Source organism: Lipomyces doorenjongii, assembly GCF_038497915.1.
Source record: "Lipomyces doorenjongii strain NRRL Y-27504 unplaced genomic scaffold V1508scaffold_3, whole genome shotgun sequence".
NCBI lineage: Eukaryota > Fungi > Ascomycota > Lipomycetes > Lipomycetales > Lipomycetaceae > Lipomyces > Lipomyces doorenjongii.
The window spans coordinates 176,568-195,799 of NW_027118070.1; the positions used below are offsets into that span (position 1 = coordinate 176,568).

A 19,232-nucleotide genomic window follows, 5' to 3' on the forward strand; every position below is an offset into this window, starting at 1 on the left:
TCACATTTAATGGGAACGGTTTCATCTAAACTTCTTCTTCATATATTATTAGACAATATCCAGCGACGCGAACTTATTCTAGGGGTGCACGCCGCAGATTTATGTAACTGCAACTGAAACTTGAGAGGGCCCTAGATGGTAAAGTATATCGCAGACCTCCGAATTGTATATCCTTCTCAGTTGCCGACAAATTGGCACAAAAGCCTTGTAAGAGCACGTATTTTTTTGCCATACGTAACATCACCCTGCGATATTGAGCATTGCATTATGAACAACTACTACATATTATTTCGAACAATCGGCCCTTATTGAGTTTAGAGCGTTGTGTACAGAAATAATATAAACGAAAGGACATGAAATAAATAAAGTAACACCGTTCAAATAATACCAACTAAGTTATAGATAATGAAAAGAATAAAAATTCAAAGCCATAGAACGGAGAATAAAATGAATCACGCACAATACTTTCTAATACTATAGATATTATTAAACGACAATCAAGCCAGTGCTACATATCATAAACACTATCAATGAACACGCGATAAGAGTAAATACACATAATAATGAATGAGATGAAAAATTTGTAAGTCAAAGCAGTTTCTGTGAACGCACGCAAGAGATGAAATGACGAATATCAAGAAACTTTTCGAAACGCCCCAACCTGAAATTCTCATGATACGAAGAGTAAATAAACGGTAGAAGAAAAGAACCTTCAAGTGACAGGAGAAACAAAAAAAATATTTATTGCGCATAAACTCCATGGTAGCCTCTGCCATCAGCTTCCATTCGGTCTAATCTTCCGTCACGAGCCGCCAAATATAACTCATTTAACCGAGCTACTGGGATTGGCTCGCTAGGATCTTGGCCTTGGGGTTGAGCGCCCGGTGGACCGGGCGGGATCTGCCCCTGCTGCTGAGCTTGATGTAAATGCGCAGCTTGTGGACTACAAAATATATATTAGCTCCTTTTCCTATAACAACCAATTAAAACACAAAAGACAAAGAAGACGGACTTTGCTTACTTTATCGGTGCATATGGACTATAGTGGCTTTGTGGAGGCAAACCCATAGAAGGATATACTGGAGGAGGTGGAGTAGGCCTATGGAAAAACCAAGACTCAGTAAGAGAAATTAAAAAAAGATACAAATACGTCACATTGCAATAACTTTTTAAGCTTTATATATACATGCAAAAAAAGGCAAATCTACCTGTAAGGAGCATTGACTGGGCCCGAGTTGTTCTGAGAACGACCCCAGGACAGCCTCACGCGAGAGTTACCAATCGGATAGCCCTGCATCTGATTGATAGCCATCTCAGCGGCATGGCGCTGAACAAACTGAACAAATCCACATCCCTTACCAGGGGGGATCTTAACATAAGTAATCTCTCCAAATCCAGCAAAGAAGCTTCGAAGCTCATCCTCCGTAACATAGCCCGACAATCCACCAACGAAAACTGTAGTATTGTTGGGGTCCGTGAACTGGTTCATTGGCTGTGGAGCACCATAATAGCCCATCGGGGGCATACCCATCTGGTACATTCCCATCTGTCCAGGACCCTGTTGCTGAAGCATGCCAGCCGGAACAGCGGCACCCTTGTTCTTAGGCGTGGCCGTGGAGATTCGCATAGGTCTATTACCGCAGTAGAAGCCCTGCATCTCAGTTAAAGCGCGTTGCATCTCTGATTCATCGGTGAAACGAACAAAGCCGTATCCTCGCGACATTCCGGACACTGGGTCAGTCATGATCTTCGCAGATTTGCAAGATGGGTAACGGCTCTGGAATAGATTCAACAAGACGTACTCGCTAGTTTCTGGGCCAAGATCGCCGACGAAAATCGAATACTCTGGAGAGCGATCATCTCTGTGGAGTAGTAAGCAACTGGAATAATGAAATAATGAATTTGGCGAATTTATAATACTGACCTTCGCTCAGAAAAACCACCACCAGAAGCCCAGTTAAGTTTAAAGGCACGCTGTGTATTTGGAATCAAAGTTCCGTTGAGAGTCAAAGCCTTCGCCGCAGCAGCAGGGCTGGAGAAATCAACAAAACAGTAACCAGCGTTGGTGCTATGAATACGTCAGAAGGGGTCTTCTAAATATTCGTGGCTAGTTTCTAATCGCCATCAATTACATACCCAGAAAACTTGTCTCTAATCATCTTAACGTTGACTGCCTCACCAAAATTCGACCAAACCTGGCGAACGAAATTCTCATCTATCCATGGCTCCAACTCGCCCATCCTACGCAACTGTTAATCATTTCCAATCACCTAGTAGGATTCATCGCAGTTGATACTTACCAAAGGGTTGTCTTCGAGTCATTGGCCGCCATCGTTCCCGCAGGAGTGGGAGTGCTGTTCGAAAACGTCGCTGCGGCAGACGCGTCAGCAGCAGTGGGGGGTGCGCCAGAGGCAGGAGCTTGAGGAGAAGCCGAATCTTGTTGCTGAGAGTAATCGTACGCGTAAGACATTTCTAAACTGAGTACTGACAAGTAATTGTGAGAGTAACCGAGATGTATTGATCGATTGGATGAATTCGCGAACTACCAAGAAATTGTTAGAGACAAATTAAAACTGTCGAGAAATCCAAACACCGGATCCGATTCAGTGGCCGCAATTGCATCCACAAACGTCTAACTCTATCTATTCATGGGACATACCAAAAGATAGGCACTGGACAAAATCCGACAGATTGAAAGTCACTTGAGTTAGAGTTGTGGTAAATAGACGATGTGACTTAAGTCGTAAACGATAAATAACACAATTTATGCCGACAAAATACGAATAATTGACTGTAGCAGAACAATAACCGGAAAAATCACAACAAACAAACAAAACAAAACGGAAAAGAAAAGGCACGGAAGGACACAAACTTCACGACAAGATCTGCACTAGCAATCAGTGTGAAGGGGGAATGGTTAACAAAAGTAGGAACGATGGTGCGGATGGAACGACGGCTAACAAGGCGGCAGCTATAACTACCAATAGCACTTCCACAGCCTTCGGACGTCTTCGGTAGCGTGCAGCCATAGCTCGGGACGCAGTCTGCATGATTACCCTACGAAAAATTTGCGCCTGGAATCAGTGGCACTACCGTGAGACACAGTAAACAATGCGGAATATATTCCAATGACTCACGCGTATAAGCCATATCCCCACAACAGACAAAATCGACGTGAATTGTCAGCGGAGCGGGTGTGGTACTTTAGTTACTGCCAGTGATGAATTCTGGATAAAAATGCTAAGTGTCGGCAATGGTTGTCAATTATTCCACACAATCAACTGATAGTTAAACAGCCCATATAGCGTAATAATGCTACCTCGAGCACGGCACAAATGGTTACCGACTTCTGGAAGTCTTAATTTTGCTGCAGCGAACGTTTGGCAGTCGGGTGCTAATCCATTACCAATAATACAACCACCTGGACGGAGGAGTACGTTCGCAACTGAGGCGTTTAATGCAGAACAAGACGGGCCATCGAATAACTATGAAAAATATTTGTCATCGAAGCTGATGGATGCGTTTGAGCCATCGAAGCTGTCAGTTAGAGATATTTCCGGTAAGTGCATTTGAGGCTACTGCGGAGCATCAAGAGTTAGTAGCTGATAAGCGTAGGCGGTTGTGGATCAATGTTCGCTATTAGCATAGTTTCTAAGGCATTCAAGGGTGTATCTATGATTCAGCAGCATAGAATGGTAAACGAAGTGCTTGCCGACGAGATGAAGGAGTGGCACGGTGTTCAGCTGAACACTGGAGCAGAGTAGGCATTGATATCTAGCGTAGAACAATCCGTTTCGATTTGTACATAGGACTTACATATACAGTTATTCATTTTGCAGTAACGGATTTGCGCACCTAATGTTAGGTGGTAGATGCCCTATGAATCATGATGACGGTACACAGTAACCTTAAAAGTATGGGGATTAGACTCTGCCTACAGAGCTCGATGGATAAAGAACATCGCATAGCATCATCGCGATCGAACGTTTTCATGATTTTAGCCGACAGCACATCCCGAGTTCTATAGAATCTCGCTTTCACCGTTATCATAAGACAATTAATGCATCGACCATGAAAATAATATACAATGGCGTCTTCAAGTCTGTCAAATAATGCGGATGCTGCAGATCAATCCCCGTCGTCAGGCAGCAACGCTGGAGGCTTCCAAGTGGAGGGTTCGAAGCAACAGCACAATATAGCGTACTCATCTTCCAGTACCGTGTTATCGTCTGTATTTTCGCCAAACTTTGACATCCTCGACCGCGATTTTTTGAATTCATCGCACGTCGACTCGCCACAATTACAATCATTGCCAGCAAATGTGCATATCATCTCGTCGGCACAACAATCCAAGCTGATCAATTACCTTGATGAGCAACTTCTATATATATCGAGGAAATATGTACGAAAGTTCTCGGACACAGGACCGCCGGACTCAGTTTATTATACAATAGAACCGTTGCTGGAGGATCTGATGAAGCTGGTGGATTTGATCTGGTATTCGGTGTCCACTACCAGTACGCCATTCATACAGTCACAGTACCTATTGCGAATTGCTGATGACTTGAACGATTGCATTCCGTCGTTGCCAATAGCTTCACCCGACAAAGTGTTTTCCTTTCTCCGGAAGCTCGATAAGATATTCTACAAATTGATAGTTGGAGATGTACCATCGCATAAGCGAATGAGCAATACCGAAAAGGCTAGGCTGGAAAGCATTGTCGAACGGACACGGGTTGATATTGTTACAGTGATGTCACCATTTGGCGGGCACGAATTGGATATAACGAGAGTGTATGAGGCAGTACTAGAGGAGCTCAACTAGTTAGTAAATATTATTAATAGAATCGATATTGTACCTCGTTACATCATACAATAAACCGATATCATGATCTATGGAGTTTCGAATCGACTTAATCAGGGAGTTCATAAAGTATACTCCAAACTGAACGTGACGAGGCGGCAGGGTGAGGCATTTGCATCATTATCGAAATTAGAATGTTATTGATGGCCAGCTGTCAGAAATGGTCACAGATTGTGTATTCGGGGACTCGGTGAACTCGAATCCTTGTTAAATTTGGTACGCTGGATCACCCTTCGTTAAATCGCCACTGTTGGCCACAGTCGTCGCTTCCATTATACACCAGTAATGATAAATATATCTCCAAAATTGCTTTCGAAAGCGCAGATATATCATGAGAAAGTAAGTAGAGAAGAAATCCTGATCACTACATGTGCCAGACTGGATTTGTGAGCTGGTCCGGATTACCCATGAAGTCTATAACCACTGCACATATCGCTTGCAGTCGAGACCACTGAGCCAATTGAAAATGAAACGGCCATATCATTAAGTTGTGGGTATTTTCATAGGCGGTGTCACCGAATACATCAATCAATCGAATTGCATAACCCGTACCATTGACTTTTGAGTGACTGTTTAGGAGGCTTTTGGTGCCTCATCTGTGATGGTATAGGTCTAATTTCTGATAGTGATATGTATCTGGAGCAGTACATGGTTGTACTACTAAAATGTAGCTTTTATGGCCTGAAGGACGCGAAACTATTCTAGATACTTTGCTTTTCATGGTACCTGATGCGCTCATGTGTACATTGGGGGTTTTAGATCTAGGCTATTTGTGCCTTTGAGCCGGGTCAGTACGGATAATTATAAGCGGAGTTCCAGTAGGATCCAAGGAGGTGAGAGCCAAGCCACTTGGTCCATTACTAGTTCCACAAACGCGGTCTCGACAGGGGGGCAAGAGCAAAATGAGTAAGTTCAAAATGGCGAGAACCAAGCCACTTGGTCAACTACCGGCCCCAGTGACGCCTTATCAACGTGTCAAGAGGGGCGTCTGTGATAGACCGAGATTCTCTATAAACACATGCGAGCTCGCCACTCGGCCCGCGGCGGCGTGTTGAGAGTTGTCTCCATGGCCAGCTGGCATGCAGGAGGGGACCGCCAGATCTCACATTTTGTTCGTAATGAATCCGGGGTTTGGTGGTGGCCGTCTAATACAAGGTCGGATGCACGGACCGCACAACCGCGGAGGACAACACGCATACAATCCCAAAGACTAAGCAAAGTCATATCCGTGGGCGTCATTTCATGTGTAGGTCTCGACTGAATTGCGGCTAAGGGGCTTCCTCGCGTAAAAGATTTAAAGTTTGCGGAATCGGAAAAACCCCTGGGGCTAAGCTACTTCTGGTATGGGGCACCAGATAAATTGGCGATCCAAGGTACGCTACCGAAGTCGACAACGACAATGCTGAGTACTCGTAACAGTGCCAGCGACAATCTTTCTAGTTACTGAGTGTATGGCATTAAAATTACCTAAAGTCCTTCCGGAAGAACACAGTAGGTATGTCCGTGGTAACACTGAGCGTTTTATGAATGGTAGGAGCCATGTGTTCTAAATTTGTCCGACGATGATCGAAAGTTACAGACTGTACCTGACCCCGCCGTTCGCTCCTCTGACCAACCCGGTCTGTTTTACAGCTCATTTGCATCTCGCGATGATTTTGTCTGGTTTGTTTATTGGATAATACTCCGCATCTATGATTTTGTGGGCAGTAAATAACTAGTATAGCAGGTTCCGCGGAACCGAATGTCCTGTGGGAGCGCTGTCAGTACAAATAGCTGTTGCCGTCCACCACTTCTTGGCTCGAGTTATCCAGCAACGGAAAATGAAGATTTCGACTTCTCTTCTTACGGTGGTGGTCTGATGCATACACAAAAGCTCGAGCATTTGTTTCCCAGCTCACTCTTCTTGAAAAGATTAATCTGACGACAGAGACCGGTTGGGAATGGGCCGTTGTGTGGAAATACGGTGAGAAATTCCTCGAATTGGAATTCCTTCTCTCTGTCTCCAAGATTCGCCTCTTGGAGTTCGTTACACCGATCTGAACTCGGTATTTCCTGCAGGATTAGCGACGGCTGCAACGTTCATAAACCTCCGAGGTAAAAGCCATGGGGATGGGAGTTCAGAGGCAAGGGAATTTAATGCGATACTTTGACCTTGCATGGGCCCCATTGGGCGAGCTCCAGAAGGCGGTCGAAATTGGGAGGCCTTTGGTGCCGATCCGTACTTGCAAGGTGTTGCTAGCTACGAATCCGTGTTAGGTATTCAAGAGGAGGGTGTTATTGCAACTGGTAAGCCTCGATTGTCAACATTCATCAGCGATAACTAACAATATTCCAGCCAAGCACTATCTTCTCAACGAGCAAGGACACTTTCGCCAATATGCAGAGTGGGTTGGACTGTATACAAATCTTTCGGCTCCATACAGTGCAAATGTCGACGAGAGAGCACTCCGTGAAATATATGCATGGCCGTTTGCGGACGCCATCCGCGCTGGTGCGCCGCCATTATGTGCTCTTATAATCAAGCCAATAATGCGCAGGCATGCCAAAACAGTTATCTTCTCAATGGTATTCTTAAGGATGAGCTCGCTCAGTTTCCAAGGATTCGTGATGTCGGACTGGCTTGGACAGCGAAGTGGTGTTGCTAGTGTTCAATGCCTGGGGATGGGTCCGCCGCATCTGCAAATAGTAACACCATCGTCGTTGTTGAGTCTGTCGGTGTTGTCGATCTGGAGGCCTGGATCGAACACGTCAACGTCGCAGCTGTTCTCTTTTCTCTTGTTGCCGGTCAGGACCTTGGTATTGGCATTGCTGACATATTTCCGTCTGGAAAGTTGCCATTCACTATCGCAAAGAAGACGAGCGATTATCCCGCCACTGTTATTTACGATGTCATTGAACCAGTTCCACAGATAAATTTTTCTGAGAGTATCTTCGTCGACTACCGTCATTTCGACAAATACCATATCGAGCCCCGTTATGAGTTCGGCTTTGGTTTAAGTTACACTACGTTTCATATCAGTGGTCTTTCCGTAACTCGTCTAAATGGAATAGTTGACGCCTCCAGAGCCACCTTCGTACAACCCACCTCTCTATTTAAATGGCTCAGTGCCCTCACCCAGTTCGGCAATATATCCTGGAAATATCCCGAGATATTCGCATTATATCTATACATACATTGAGAAGGATATTCCAGAATCGATCACATACCACCCTGATGACTATCCGTATCCTGAGGGATACTCAGATATTCAGCCGTCGAAACCAAGTCCTGCAGGTGGCGCCTCTGGTGGAAATCCTGCCCTATGGGATGTTCTGGTCCAAATTCACGCATCAATTACCAACAACGGCACTGCTGGCGACTCAGAAGTCTTGCAGCTCTATGTCTCTTATCCTGCAGTTGATGGCGTCGACTTTCCCGTGCGAGCACTCCGCGGATTTGAGAAATTATCTGCATCACCCGGCGAGACGTCCACAGCCAATTTTGATCCCATGAGACGTGACTTGAGTTATTATGCTGTTGCCTCACACAATTGGTTACTTCCGAGAGGGACATATGCTGTTTATATTGGCACAAGTAGTCGAAATTTAGCTGAGGCTGGAACATTCAGTTTCTAGTATGAAGTGCTAATCGCAGTTAGAAAGGAACCCTTTTCATATTGTTCCAGTTTGTTATACATGTTATTCTGTGATTTTTTGTGACGAAGGGATAAATGGGTTGGAAGATGAAGAAATGCGAATTTTCTACTATAATACAAAACATTGAAACCTTCCTGAAAATGCGAATATGAAGCGAAACCTCTAGCCCGATATGTGCAATAAAAAATGCGCCTCTATGTTCAACCCGATACTCAACTCCAACAATATTTGAATGACAAGACGTTAGCAAAATAACGAAATGAGCTAGGATTGCATCTAAATATGATCTGCTCGCCTCGAACATATCACGCCTTTATCACTGTATAGATTAGACAGATTCACTTTAATCTGTTTTCCCGTCCTTTCGTCGAATGCTAAACAGCCGTCTAAAATCTATAATTAGTATCTTATAGCTCACTGAAACATTGTACCTACATTTCGCGGCCCATGGAGGTGTATATAAATGCAGTGACACCGCTGGCTTCTGTGTTTCATTACTGATCCTGTGCAATCCTATCTTATCGTGCATATATGTAACGTCGTTTTCGTGGTACTCTTCCCGGCGCTCAACATGCATTCGTCGAGGCTTGTCGCCTTCTGGCCACTTGTATATTGATTCGACCAATTCTCCTTGCAGAATCTTCATTATGCAACTACCTATAGTCAGCATTACTGTAATGCGTTATTAGTGTGCCGAACGTAGCACGTACTGAGCGTCCGCATGATCATGTATTAATGAACCTTTGCCTGGATTCCAGACTAAGACCAAAAGATTGGCTTTGTAATTCATATCGTCAACACCGTTCCTACGTGTCATTAGACTCATGTCGTACATATCGAGCACTTCTGCGACAATACGAACCTCGTATAATTCCTCGATAAGTCAGTATGTGCATATTTGTCCCAGTCTGATGTATCGGACGTATACCGTCTCATAGCGTCCATTAACTGCTCAACGTCGACATCTTCCGAGTCTATTCCCGACGTGAGTCCCAACTGGTGTTTGATCTCTTCCACCAATTCATCAAACGTGTCTACAGGCTGTAGAGTCGCATTGTCGCTGGTTGCTGCTGTGGTCATTATCGGTGTAATAGTCCTCGAAACTGCTGGTTCTGCGCTTATCTGTGAGTGGAAAGAAGCAGACATCATAGCTTGCATTCCAACGGTAGGATAAGCTACTTGTGTCCGTACGATAGCAGGCGCGACAGACTTTCTAGGACATATAACCGAGAACAGAAGATTATTACTCACTCGCGTCCGGTAAGAGAATGCTACCTTGAGCCCAGACCGAGACAAGGACAAACTCATAAGTCACTTGAATCTCCAACAGACCTGGCAACAAGTAGACTCTGAGTATATGTCCAGGTCTTGTGGGCCTGTAACGGTGAGAGGATTATCATCCAAGCGGCCCCGAAGTCCAAGCAGTTATCGCATGCCGAGCAAACCTAATCAAACCCTAGCAGAAGTTTACGCGACGATAACCCTAATATGTCAAAATATTGCACATCCACTGGCAATTTCCGTACATTGTGTACATCTCGACGTCATATCGTCAGTTGTCAGATAATACACGCGTACAGTCCATTGATATCATATATTCTACGGGCCATCCGGCTTATTCACAAGTTCCGACAACTCTGTCATTCCATGAATAAGCAACATTCTGTTGGTCCCAACTGTATTTGTACTTCGACATCAACCGCAACTCCTGTGAATCCAGACAACCTCAGTTTAGCAATTTCACATAATAACCAATTTGGATCGCCATCCACGCCATTATCAAGAGTAACAGAGCAATTTGCAGCAATGTTACAAGTGGATGCAGAGCAACCGTCAACACCACACGTGCTGACTGCTCGTGACAAGAAGTATGACCGACAACTGCGTCTGTGGGCAGCTAACGGACAGGCTGCGCTCGAAGAAGCTCATGTCTTATTGTTAACCGCATCTGCTGCCGGTGCTGAGATCTTGAAGAATTTGGTTTTACCCGGTATAAATCCGCTAGTCTTAGTCTTTGTGCTGAGTGTGTGGGACGGTTGGCTAACATTTGAAGGAACCGGCTCATTCACTGTTGCAGACGATAAATTTGTCACGGAAGACGACATTGACTCAAATTTCTTCCTTGACGATTCGAGCCTCGGGCAACCACGTGCTGTGAAAGTCACTGAGTTCCTGCAAGAATTGAACACGGATTCAATGGGCCATTCACAAATCTTGAATTTGAAGGAGCTAGATAGCGTGGATTCGTCTTATTGGGAATCATTCTCTTTAGTAATTGCTCATCAGATACGACCGTCCATATTGATGAAGGTGGGTAAGGTGCTATGGGGCAAGAAAATTCCGTTAGTTGTGTCCAATTCGATAGGATTTTACGGGTACTTGCGAATTGTCGTTCCTGAACATACAGGTGGGTGGAATAGCTGGATATGCAATTGTATATTGCTAACTTGTATAGTTGTGGAATCTCATCCGGACTCGACTGTCGATCTAAGGTTAGACTGCCCCTGGCCAGAGTTACAGAATTTCGCAGACACCATAGATCTGGGCGGATTAGATGAGACTGACCATGCTCACGTTCCGTACGTGGTGATACTATTAAAATACTTGAAACAATGGAGGGCTGAGGTAGAAAATATTCTTCATTTCTTCGGACTGATAGAGTGATATTAACCCCTTTTCAGCACGGAGGCAACCCACCTTCAACATACACAGAGAAGAACCAATTCAAAGATTTAATTAAAAACGGTATACGGTCATCTGATTCCGAGAACTTTGACGAAGCTATCGCTGCAGTATTGCGCGCAACTCAGAAGACGACGGTGCCAATCATATCTGTACTCAATGATCTTCGAGCTCAGCATCTTCACGAAGACGTAGGTACAAGTCTTGGAACAGAAATAAACTATATCGGATGCTAATAGACTAGTCTACGAAGTTCTGGATTCTCGTCCGTGCGGCTGCAGATTTTGTTGCCAAGGAAGGAAATTTACCGTTATCCGGTACTCTTCCCGACATGAAGGCTGACAGTTTAAGATACATCGCGCTGCAGACTGTTTACCGGAATAAAGCAGTGCAGGACCGGGACTGGGTCAAACACCGTGTTGCAGAACTTTTATCTGCGATCGATCGGCCGACCGACGCAATATCGGACGACGAGGTCGAGACGTTTTGTAAGTTCTCACCGTATATCGTTGTTATCGACGGGCGGTCTTTGGAGGAGGAATATAATCCTGAAACGGCTAAGGCGACGACAATTTTAACGGCCTTACAAGAGGAAAATGGACTTATGCCTATTTATCTCGGGTTTAGAGCATTGGAGACATTCGAAGAGCGAAACGGACGGTTTCCCGGCGTGCTCGAAGACACTGGGGATGACGAGAACGAGCTACAGAGCATTGCGCTAGAAATTGTGAAGAGTTTGGGAGGTGATTCACTCGGAGAGACAGCGATTAAAGTGTTGAAAGAATTGTAAGTGATAGTATAGCTATGCAGATGGGATTTGAATATTTTAACAGGCTATAGTGTACGAGCCGGCAACGGTGAGCTTCATAACATTTCCTCTCTTCTTGGCGGGTTTGGAGCACAGGAAGTTGTAAAGGTAAGGACAATTGTGCTTGGTATTGGCGGGAACTAACAGTTGTACAGTTGATAACTAGACAGTACGTTCCAATGAAAAACACAGTCTTGTTCGATGGCATACAGAGTAAGAGTGACGTGTGGGAACTATAAATGAACTATAAATAATGTCCGCTTGTATTCTCGAACTATAAAATAATGTCCGCCTGTAATACTCGGCCACCGAATCCCGATTTTGAACATTACGAACAATTGCCAGAACTGGTGGTGCTGCGCTGCATGCCAAAGGCCAGATGGATGCTCCTGTGATGTTTGTCGTGTTTGTTGCAGACGATAATACAAATACAGGCTTAAAATACTCTTCTATCACTGCGGAATCTGACGTAGCCAGTCAAACGTCCTAGAATAATGTGCGGTAATTAAGGGGTTCACTCAAATAACGACCTTACGATTATTCGTAAGACGAATACGAATAAATGTTGTCGGCTGCTTATATAATATTCGTACGAATAAAATATAAGTTACTTATTCGTAGTTATTCGTAAATCCAAAATAGTACTAACATCCTCAGATTTATATACATCTCGCAGCAACACCAGAGGCTGGTATAGCTAGATAATCTTTCGCGGCCCCCGCCATCGGTATCCATTGGCTTTACCCTAACCTCGCTACGAATAATTACGGATCGAATACGAATATGAGTTGCGCAAAGAAAGTCGAATACGAAGACGCAAAATCTTTATTCGTGTGCAGCCCTTGACTCCGGTAACTAACATGATGTACGTTCGGTGAATAAAAAGTGCATCACGGCACAGCGAGGCTGGAGTCTTCCGTATTCGTAATTTCTGACTGTCCAAGCGAGACCACTTGCAGGGGGTGGGGGGTGGGAGTAGCAAAATGAGTGACGTCATGCTTTTTGGTTGCTTCGGAGTGGGGAGCGGAGAATGGGGACGCGGCTGACCCGAAAAGTCCAACCTTTGATCTCTCGATCGCTGCGGAGGATCGGTAATTTTGTCATAGCATTGGACCAGTGTTTGGCCAGCTGATTGGCCATTACGCAGAACAATATGTAGCTGAGATGTGACATATATTAACAATTCAATGAACGTCCGGCAAGCAAGATGCACTAATTGAATAATATAGCAAGGTCCAACCGGGTCAGACGGTTGCCGCCTACCATGAAAACCTGCAGTAACCGGGCAGGCCAGTGCGGTCACCCATAATTACACGTGCGAGAGAGTTCAGCGCGAAGCGTACGGCAAGTCTAATCACGTGCTTCAGGGAGTGACAGGAGCGTCTATAGTAGTGAGCATATTGAGAGCTGAGCAACGCACTTACTCTCGAAGGTGGCAGGCCAGCCTCTGCTCTTCTGTTGGACGGTCTCTTCCCTATAGAGTCCGCAGCCTTTGTTTACCCACTCTCGACCGCTGGGGCCACTGTGCTTCGTCCTCTGCTTAACGTGCTCTTCTCGCCGTGTGCTCCGGCACGATCGTCTTCACTTCGTCCGCGGTCCCCATCGCCAGGATGGAGAAACCCTCAGCTATAGCCGGTTCCACCGGCATAACCACAGATGAGCCGGCGGTTGAGAATGCGTCTCCCATCGACCTTTTGTCAGACAAGCTGACGGACCTCACTTTCAAGAAGAACCGTCTCCTCAGGGACGACACACACAACTACGAGCAAGTCTCGCTGCCGCCGTCGACTGTATGTATATCTGCGTCCAATGTAGATGATAAATTGACAGTTTCTAGGCGGAATCACCAATGACTTCGACTCCCCCGTCGCCAGCCACTCGGTCCAACACCGGTCCGACGTCAATTGGCGTAAGTAGATCCGCGTCGAACGAGAATGGAAACGAGGACGATGTTGGCAATGAGGACGATGACGAAGATGATTACGGCAATGGCGACAGAAGCAAAATCGTCGCCGATGCTACTACTCCTGGCAAAGCCCAATTCTTCCTCGAATCACCCACGCGAGAATTTCCGTCGAACCCAGTCTCTCGAGAGAGCTCGGCGGGTGATGTATGTAATGAAGCGACCGAGACAGCCATCAGTCAACCGAACACCCGTTCTCCCGCAGGCGCGCATATGTATGGGCAGCACCTCGCACCCGAAGATGATCCTTATTCACGGAAAAACAGGCCACCACCAAGTCGGAGTGTAGAGGATATAGCTCCGCGATTTGTGTTTAAGAAGAAGCATCATCATCATCATCACCATAATTTCAATCACGACAGTTCATCGAGTACAGCTGCGCCCACTTCCGTGCCAACCACAGGAACAACTCCGCCCTCGTCTACATCAACGAAATCCAAACGGGGTGTTTACGCTCATCCTGCCGCAGCTGCGGCGTCATCGGCCGTCTCGCTTGTATCCGCAATCGGCAAGAATCACCATCACCACCATCACGATACAGGGTCCGGCTCGGAATCGGGTGGTGGTAGCGGGAAGTTGAAGAGTGCACATGGAAGTATGATGGAGTTGAAGCGCTTTTTCAAACCAAAAGGTCATAAGTCGAAGAAGGAGATGCCGTCCAGCGGATCGAGCGCATCAGTAAATAATGTTGCTGCGATGCCCGCTGGAACGAACACTTCAGGTTTCGGGTTTGGATCGTCGGCGTCATCTACGAATCTCAAAGCTATGCCATTCGGAGAAGATGGTCCTGGATTAAACAAGAAATATGGTAGATTCGGGAAAGTCCTCGGATCTGGTGCCGGAGGCTCTGTACGTTTAATGAAACGATCATCAGACGGCACAACGTTTGCAGTCAAAGAGTTTAGGGCGCGGCATTCCTACGAGAGTGAGCGTGAATACTCAAAGAAGGTGACAGCTGAATTCTGTATAGGCTCGACACTGCATCACCCCAACATTATTGAGACGCTCGACATTATGCATGAGAACGGAAAGTTTTACGAAGTTATGGAGTACTGTCCGTACGATCTTTTTGCCATCGTCATGTCTGGCAAGATGAGCCGAGCTGAGATTTACTGTGTTTTCAAGCAAATCCTATCTGGTGTCGCCTATCTCCATGAAATGGGCTTAGCTCACCGAGACCTCAAACTTGATAACTGCGTCGTCTCAGATGCCGGTATCGTGAAGATTATCGACTTTGGTTCGGCATCGGTGTTCCGATACCCGTTCGAATCGGAAATTGTCAAGGCACATGGTATCGTTGGCTCGGATCCATATCTTGCGCCTGAGGTCTGCTCAGAATTGAAGTACGATCCTCAGCCGGCAGACGTTTGGTCGGTTGCGATTATATTCTGTTGCATGCTACTCCGCCGCTTCCCATGGAAAGCGCCGCGCAAATCAGATAACTCGTTTCGATTATTCAGCTCAATGCCGGCTGACCCGGAACACTGCGAGTATCCATCAAAGCCGGTGGGCACGAACTCTGATGGCACGTCACCTACACCGGTAATCAAGGGCCCGTGGCGGTTACTTCGACTGCTGCCGCATGAAACTCGCGACCTTGTCAGTCGCATGCTCGAATTAGACCCCAACAAACGTGCAACGCTAAAGGATATATTTGCGGACCCCTTTGTGAGCGGGATTCAGATGTGCACTGTCGACAGGGATGGCAAGATGGTCAAGAGTGCCAATCATGAGCATACTCTTGTCCCAGCTGAAAGTGCGCATTTAGTAAGTTATAAGAAGAAGGAGAAGGAATAGAGAGGAAACGATTTTGATTGATCATGTAGTTTTGTTTGCTTGCAAGTTTTATTAGTATGCCATTTTGATGTATCGTTGCTTGAGCCAGGTAGGCTGCCTCTTGTATTTATGTATGTGCAGGTGATAATTACGTCGGACTTAGACGGTGACGGAGTGTATGTTCACGATTTCCGGAGATCATTGGATGTCTCGAGAAGTTACGGACATTTATTGTACAGCGAATCAATCAGTCACCGGATGGGAGTTTTGTTGTGTTGTTAGAGTATATTTAGGACCTTACAAATTAGTAAATCTTCTACATGAAGTCTATGCTACGTGACGACGCCTAGGTGTTATGTGCCGGGCTAGGGCGTGTGCGCGACATCGAGCAGCGAGTAATTAATATTACTATTCATGCTATTTAATAAATATTTATTATAAGCCAGTACCGGTTTTGAATATGCACAATTTCATAGTCGTGTGTCATTGCTCATCATCCAGCGCTCAATCGTACCGCCCATTTATGTATACTAAAGCATAAAATTACACAAGTTGGCTTTGTCTTGTTTCGCTTACAAGAATGCCAAGACTATGCTGGCGACTGCGGACAATCCGAGGACAGTGATACCACTGCGCACGACGCCCTTATTGGTGAGCTCGGTCGCCGTGTCCCAGATCAAGTGACGCACACCATTGAACGAGTGGAAAGTGAACGGGACGGACGCGAGCATCTTGACGCCGAACTTTAACACGACAGGGAGCGCACCAAACGCGGACGCGATGGCGGTGCTGGTGAGCGAGTATCCGAACACCGGCGCGAACAAGTATCCGAGACCGAGGGCGTAGACGCCAGACGCGAGAGCGACGCCGGTGACACGGTGAAGGCCAGAAAGGTACCACGTTATTTGTGGCTTGTAGATAGCGAGGTGTGGAGATGTTGGTCTGTTTCCGCGCTGCTTGACGAGGATTTCGTTGGCCTCGGCAGGAGTAATGGATTGTGTGGAAATAGATCTTAGAGGAATATTAGTCAACTATTTATCGGGATTCGACCGCGCAATTGGAAAGCTCACCTTCGGGCGATAACAAGTGGTATGAGCTGGCGACCAGACATGCGAGATGATCTTGCGACGACTGCCGAATATTCCCCGTATTAGTTTCTCAACCGAAGTCACATGTAAACACCGTACGCAACAAAATACATACCAGAAAGTGCAGATCGCGCAGCGGGAAGAGCAACCAAAGATGCCATCATGTGTGTATATAATTGTGCAAGGAGTTATAAATTAAGAAGACTGAAAGTTGGCAAATGTCGTGAAGGTTGAAGATATCCGACGAGCTCACGGCGTGCTTTCCGGTTAGAAGCCGAGACCATCATCGGCTACGATGGAATCTCCACAAAACCCATACTGACTACAATTCGGCCAAGCCAATCACATTCTTCTTAACATAATTCATGCCGGGTAAATTTTGGGCCGGGTAGCTGAGGTCTGGTTAACTATTATTTTTTTTTGCTACAAATGTTTTTTTCTCTTCATACCTATCTCTGTTCTACTTATCATTCTCATTTTTCTTCTTCGGATAGTTATGAGATTCTCCGTATAGTCTTTTAGAAAACTTTGATGTGTTTTTGCATCACGACTATAAATTCTTTACTGGAACAGAGTAGAGAATACAATCCCGTTTAATCACGCTTTATAGTTGAATCTTTGTACTAAGTTAGCGTTTCATGCCCGGGTTACATATTTCATGCATCTCTATTTATTGATGTAATTGTATCGACCGTATTCGATAATATATCGACAGCCTAAAGAGATTACTAACTCTCCTTCTCCTCTGTTCATTTTTGAACTGGGCATATGTTCTTCATTCATACACCTAAATGGAACATCCTCTCAAAATAAATTCACAGAATCTTGCACTCAATGCAACAACAATTTAGAACGGAAGGTCACAGATTAGCTGTTTCTCAACTAGTATTCGGAGTCGCGCAGTTTAACGGAAGAATTAAACAACGCCGGTCACCCCGTAAGCACACGTTTCCTGCCGGGAACATCGCAGCAGGGAGCTCCTTTATTAGTTGGAACCGACCAAAACCCAATAACACTATAATCCGATTTGATTAAATTAAAGCGAGTTTACAATATTTATCGCGGGGTGCGATGTCCAAGATTACGTAGTCACCTGGAATATCTGACAACGAAGACTTACGGCTGTGTGACGATGCATATACACAGCACCAGATCTATCAACTCGTCACAGTATCTCCCCAATTTATCAACTGGCTAATCCGTACTATAGGCTATTACTGTTGTACATTATGCTACATGTATGTCCCAATCCTTACCCTCTTCATCTGCAGTGTAACCGATTACATGTGGTAAAGTGTATATCAATCATAATTCCGTGATCTTATGTGCTCGATATCATAATAGTAACAAAGGTTGCGGCACCTATGTGAGTAGCGGGCGCAACCATGTATATCATACTCGAAAACACTCATTAATAGGATCACGAGCAGTGTCTATATAGCAAAACCCAAACAAAGCATGGCGATAAAGCAGAGTGGAGGAAGAAAAAAATACCCATAGACTATTGACGTGCGATGTGCCGACGGAGATGTTAGAGATCACGGAGATGTATTTGGAGACAGTCTATTACTGGATTTAGCGCACCACTTCCACGCCCACAGTCTTTGCTGTCGCGATTACTGAGCGGGCGACCGCTTCTAGACTGACACCCGAAAGCTGCGAATCCTGTCCACAATCTCATTAGCAAAACCGCTGTCAACGCCTCACGTTTAACCCTGAACTTATAACAACTTCGTGCCTACCTTCTGCTTGATCTTTGCAATCTCATACACGTGCTTCAGGGATATGCGGCCCACTGGAGGGTCACCGGCCGCATATCGCGCAGCACCTTTCTCGATACCCGCGGCACGCATTATGAGAAATGCCGTTGGCGGCGACTTTGTTTCGAACGAGAACGAACGATCTGGACGGATAGTGATCAGGCACGAGACCGGCAGACCCTATATGCAGAACACACTCGTCAGCCTATTTCTGGCACTAAAAATGCTTTCAATAACGCCAGCAATGACGTACAGGAGTGAGATGCGCAGTTCGGGCATTGAATTCCTTGCAAAAGTCCATGGCCTTGACGCCTTTCGAACCAAGGGCAGGACCGACAGGCGGCGACGGCGAGGCGGTGCCTGCACCCACTATCAACTTCACCAGTATATTCTTTGCGGGTCCTGAGCGTGCGGCCATTGTAACTGCGAAGATATTATGAGAAGTCGGAGATTGGACGGCTGGGAGCAGACTGTTTAAATGAAAATGATAGGGCGTGGTTCGAGAGAATTGCTTGGGAAATTGTCGACAATGGCTGAGACAGGAATATCAATGCTCGAGCAGAGGATACGGAAGAAGGAGGAAACACCAAGAGATAGAGATGGGGAGCAGAAGCTGACGGCGACAATGTAGATAGTATTGCAGTGGGAGCGGCAA

At 45.8% G+C, this 19,232-nt stretch overlaps 9 protein-coding genes across 9 annotated transcripts; 5 read left to right on the plus strand and 4 right to left on the minus strand.

Annotated features, from left to right (window-relative positions):
• Window positions 1-243: 243 nt before the first annotated feature.
• Window positions 244-2,927, minus strand: V1508DRAFT_409276 (uncharacterized protein). The gene is made up of 6 exons (XM_066939123.1): window positions 2,301-2,927; window positions 2,137-2,241; window positions 1,925-2,068; window positions 1,209-1,862; window positions 1,022-1,099; window positions 244-943 (listed from the first exon to the last, which is right to left on the minus strand). The coding sequence occupies exons 1-6, from the start codon at window positions 2,468-2,470 to the stop codon at window positions 742-744; spliced, it is 1,353 nt and encodes a 450-aa protein (XP_066798547.1). The 5' UTR covers window positions 2,471-2,927; the 3' UTR covers window positions 244-741.
• Window positions 2,928-3,312: 385 nt separating this feature from the next.
• V1508DRAFT_394798 (bola protein) lies at window positions 3,313-3,764 on the plus strand (the record flags this gene model as incomplete). The annotated part of the gene is made up of 2 exons (XM_066938019.1): window positions 3,313-3,559; window positions 3,616-3,764. 2 exons carry the CDS (start codon window positions 3,313-3,315, stop codon window positions 3,762-3,764), a joined length of 396 nt encoding a protein of 131 aa, XP_066798548.1.
• Window positions 3,765-3,830: 66 nt separating this feature from the next.
• V1508DRAFT_150068 (uncharacterized protein) lies at window positions 3,831-5,047 on the plus strand. Its single transcript, XM_066936039.1, has one exon. The coding sequence runs from the start codon at window positions 4,088-4,090 to the stop codon at window positions 4,823-4,825; it is 738 nt and encodes a 245-aa protein (XP_066798549.1). The 5' UTR covers window positions 3,831-4,087; the 3' UTR covers window positions 4,826-5,047.
• A 1,973-nt stretch (window positions 5,048-7,020) lies between these two features.
• Window positions 7,021-8,479, plus strand: V1508DRAFT_394800 (glycosyl hydrolase family 3 N terminal domain-containing protein; the record flags this gene model as incomplete). Its single annotated transcript, XM_066938020.1, has 4 exons — window positions 7,021-7,150; window positions 7,200-7,429; window positions 7,510-7,893; window positions 7,916-8,479. 4 exons carry the CDS (start codon window positions 7,021-7,023, stop codon window positions 8,477-8,479), a joined length of 1,308 nt encoding a protein of 435 aa, XP_066798550.1.
• Window positions 8,480-8,578: 99 nt separating this feature from the next.
• V1508DRAFT_409287 (RmlC-like cupin domain-containing protein) lies at window positions 8,579-9,896 on the minus strand. The gene is made up of 5 exons (XM_066939124.1): window positions 9,752-9,896; window positions 9,363-9,612; window positions 9,211-9,306; window positions 8,936-9,153; window positions 8,579-8,886 (listed from the first exon to the last, which is right to left on the minus strand). Exons 2-5 carry the CDS (start codon window positions 9,578-9,580, stop codon window positions 8,777-8,779), a joined length of 642 nt encoding a protein of 213 aa, XP_066798551.1. The 5' UTR covers window positions 9,581-9,612; window positions 9,752-9,896; the 3' UTR covers window positions 8,579-8,776.
• A 104-nt stretch (window positions 9,897-10,000) lies between these two features.
• On the plus strand, window positions 10,001-12,500 carry V1508DRAFT_409292 (uncharacterized protein). The gene is made up of 7 exons (XM_066939125.1): window positions 10,001-10,490; window positions 10,554-10,907; window positions 10,956-11,125; window positions 11,182-11,373; window positions 11,427-11,968; window positions 12,023-12,098; window positions 12,146-12,500. The coding sequence occupies exons 1-7, from the start codon at window positions 10,148-10,150 to the stop codon at window positions 12,227-12,229; spliced, it is 1,761 nt and encodes a 586-aa protein (XP_066798552.1). The 5' UTR covers window positions 10,001-10,147; the 3' UTR covers window positions 12,230-12,500.
• A 923-nt stretch (window positions 12,501-13,423) lies between these two features.
• On the plus strand, window positions 13,424-16,177 carry V1508DRAFT_409295 (kinase-like domain-containing protein). Its single transcript, XM_066939126.1, has 2 exons — window positions 13,424-13,780; window positions 13,828-16,177. The coding sequence occupies exons 1-2, from the start codon at window positions 13,601-13,603 to the stop codon at window positions 15,748-15,750; spliced, it is 2,103 nt and encodes a 700-aa protein (XP_066798553.1). The 5' UTR covers window positions 13,424-13,600; the 3' UTR covers window positions 15,751-16,177.
• On the minus strand, window positions 16,122-17,078 carry V1508DRAFT_409296 (uncharacterized protein). The gene is made up of 3 exons (XM_066939127.1): window positions 16,933-17,078; window positions 16,800-16,860; window positions 16,122-16,740 (listed from the first exon to the last, which is right to left on the minus strand). The coding sequence occupies exons 1-3, from the start codon at window positions 16,979-16,981 to the stop codon at window positions 16,302-16,304; spliced, it is 549 nt and encodes a 182-aa protein (XP_066798554.1). The 5' UTR covers window positions 16,982-17,078; the 3' UTR covers window positions 16,122-16,301.
• Window positions 17,079-18,148: 1,070 nt separating this feature from the next.
• Window positions 18,149-19,227, minus strand: V1508DRAFT_150282 (mitochondrial 54S ribosomal protein uL11m). The gene is made up of 4 exons (XM_066936040.1): window positions 19,049-19,227; window positions 18,831-19,000; window positions 18,560-18,757; window positions 18,149-18,482 (listed from the first exon to the last, which is right to left on the minus strand). Exons 2-4 carry the CDS (start codon window positions 18,993-18,995, stop codon window positions 18,393-18,395), a joined length of 453 nt encoding a protein of 150 aa, XP_066798555.1. The 5' UTR covers window positions 18,996-19,000; window positions 19,049-19,227; the 3' UTR covers window positions 18,149-18,392.
• Between the last annotated feature and the right edge of the window lie 5 nt (window positions 19,228-19,232).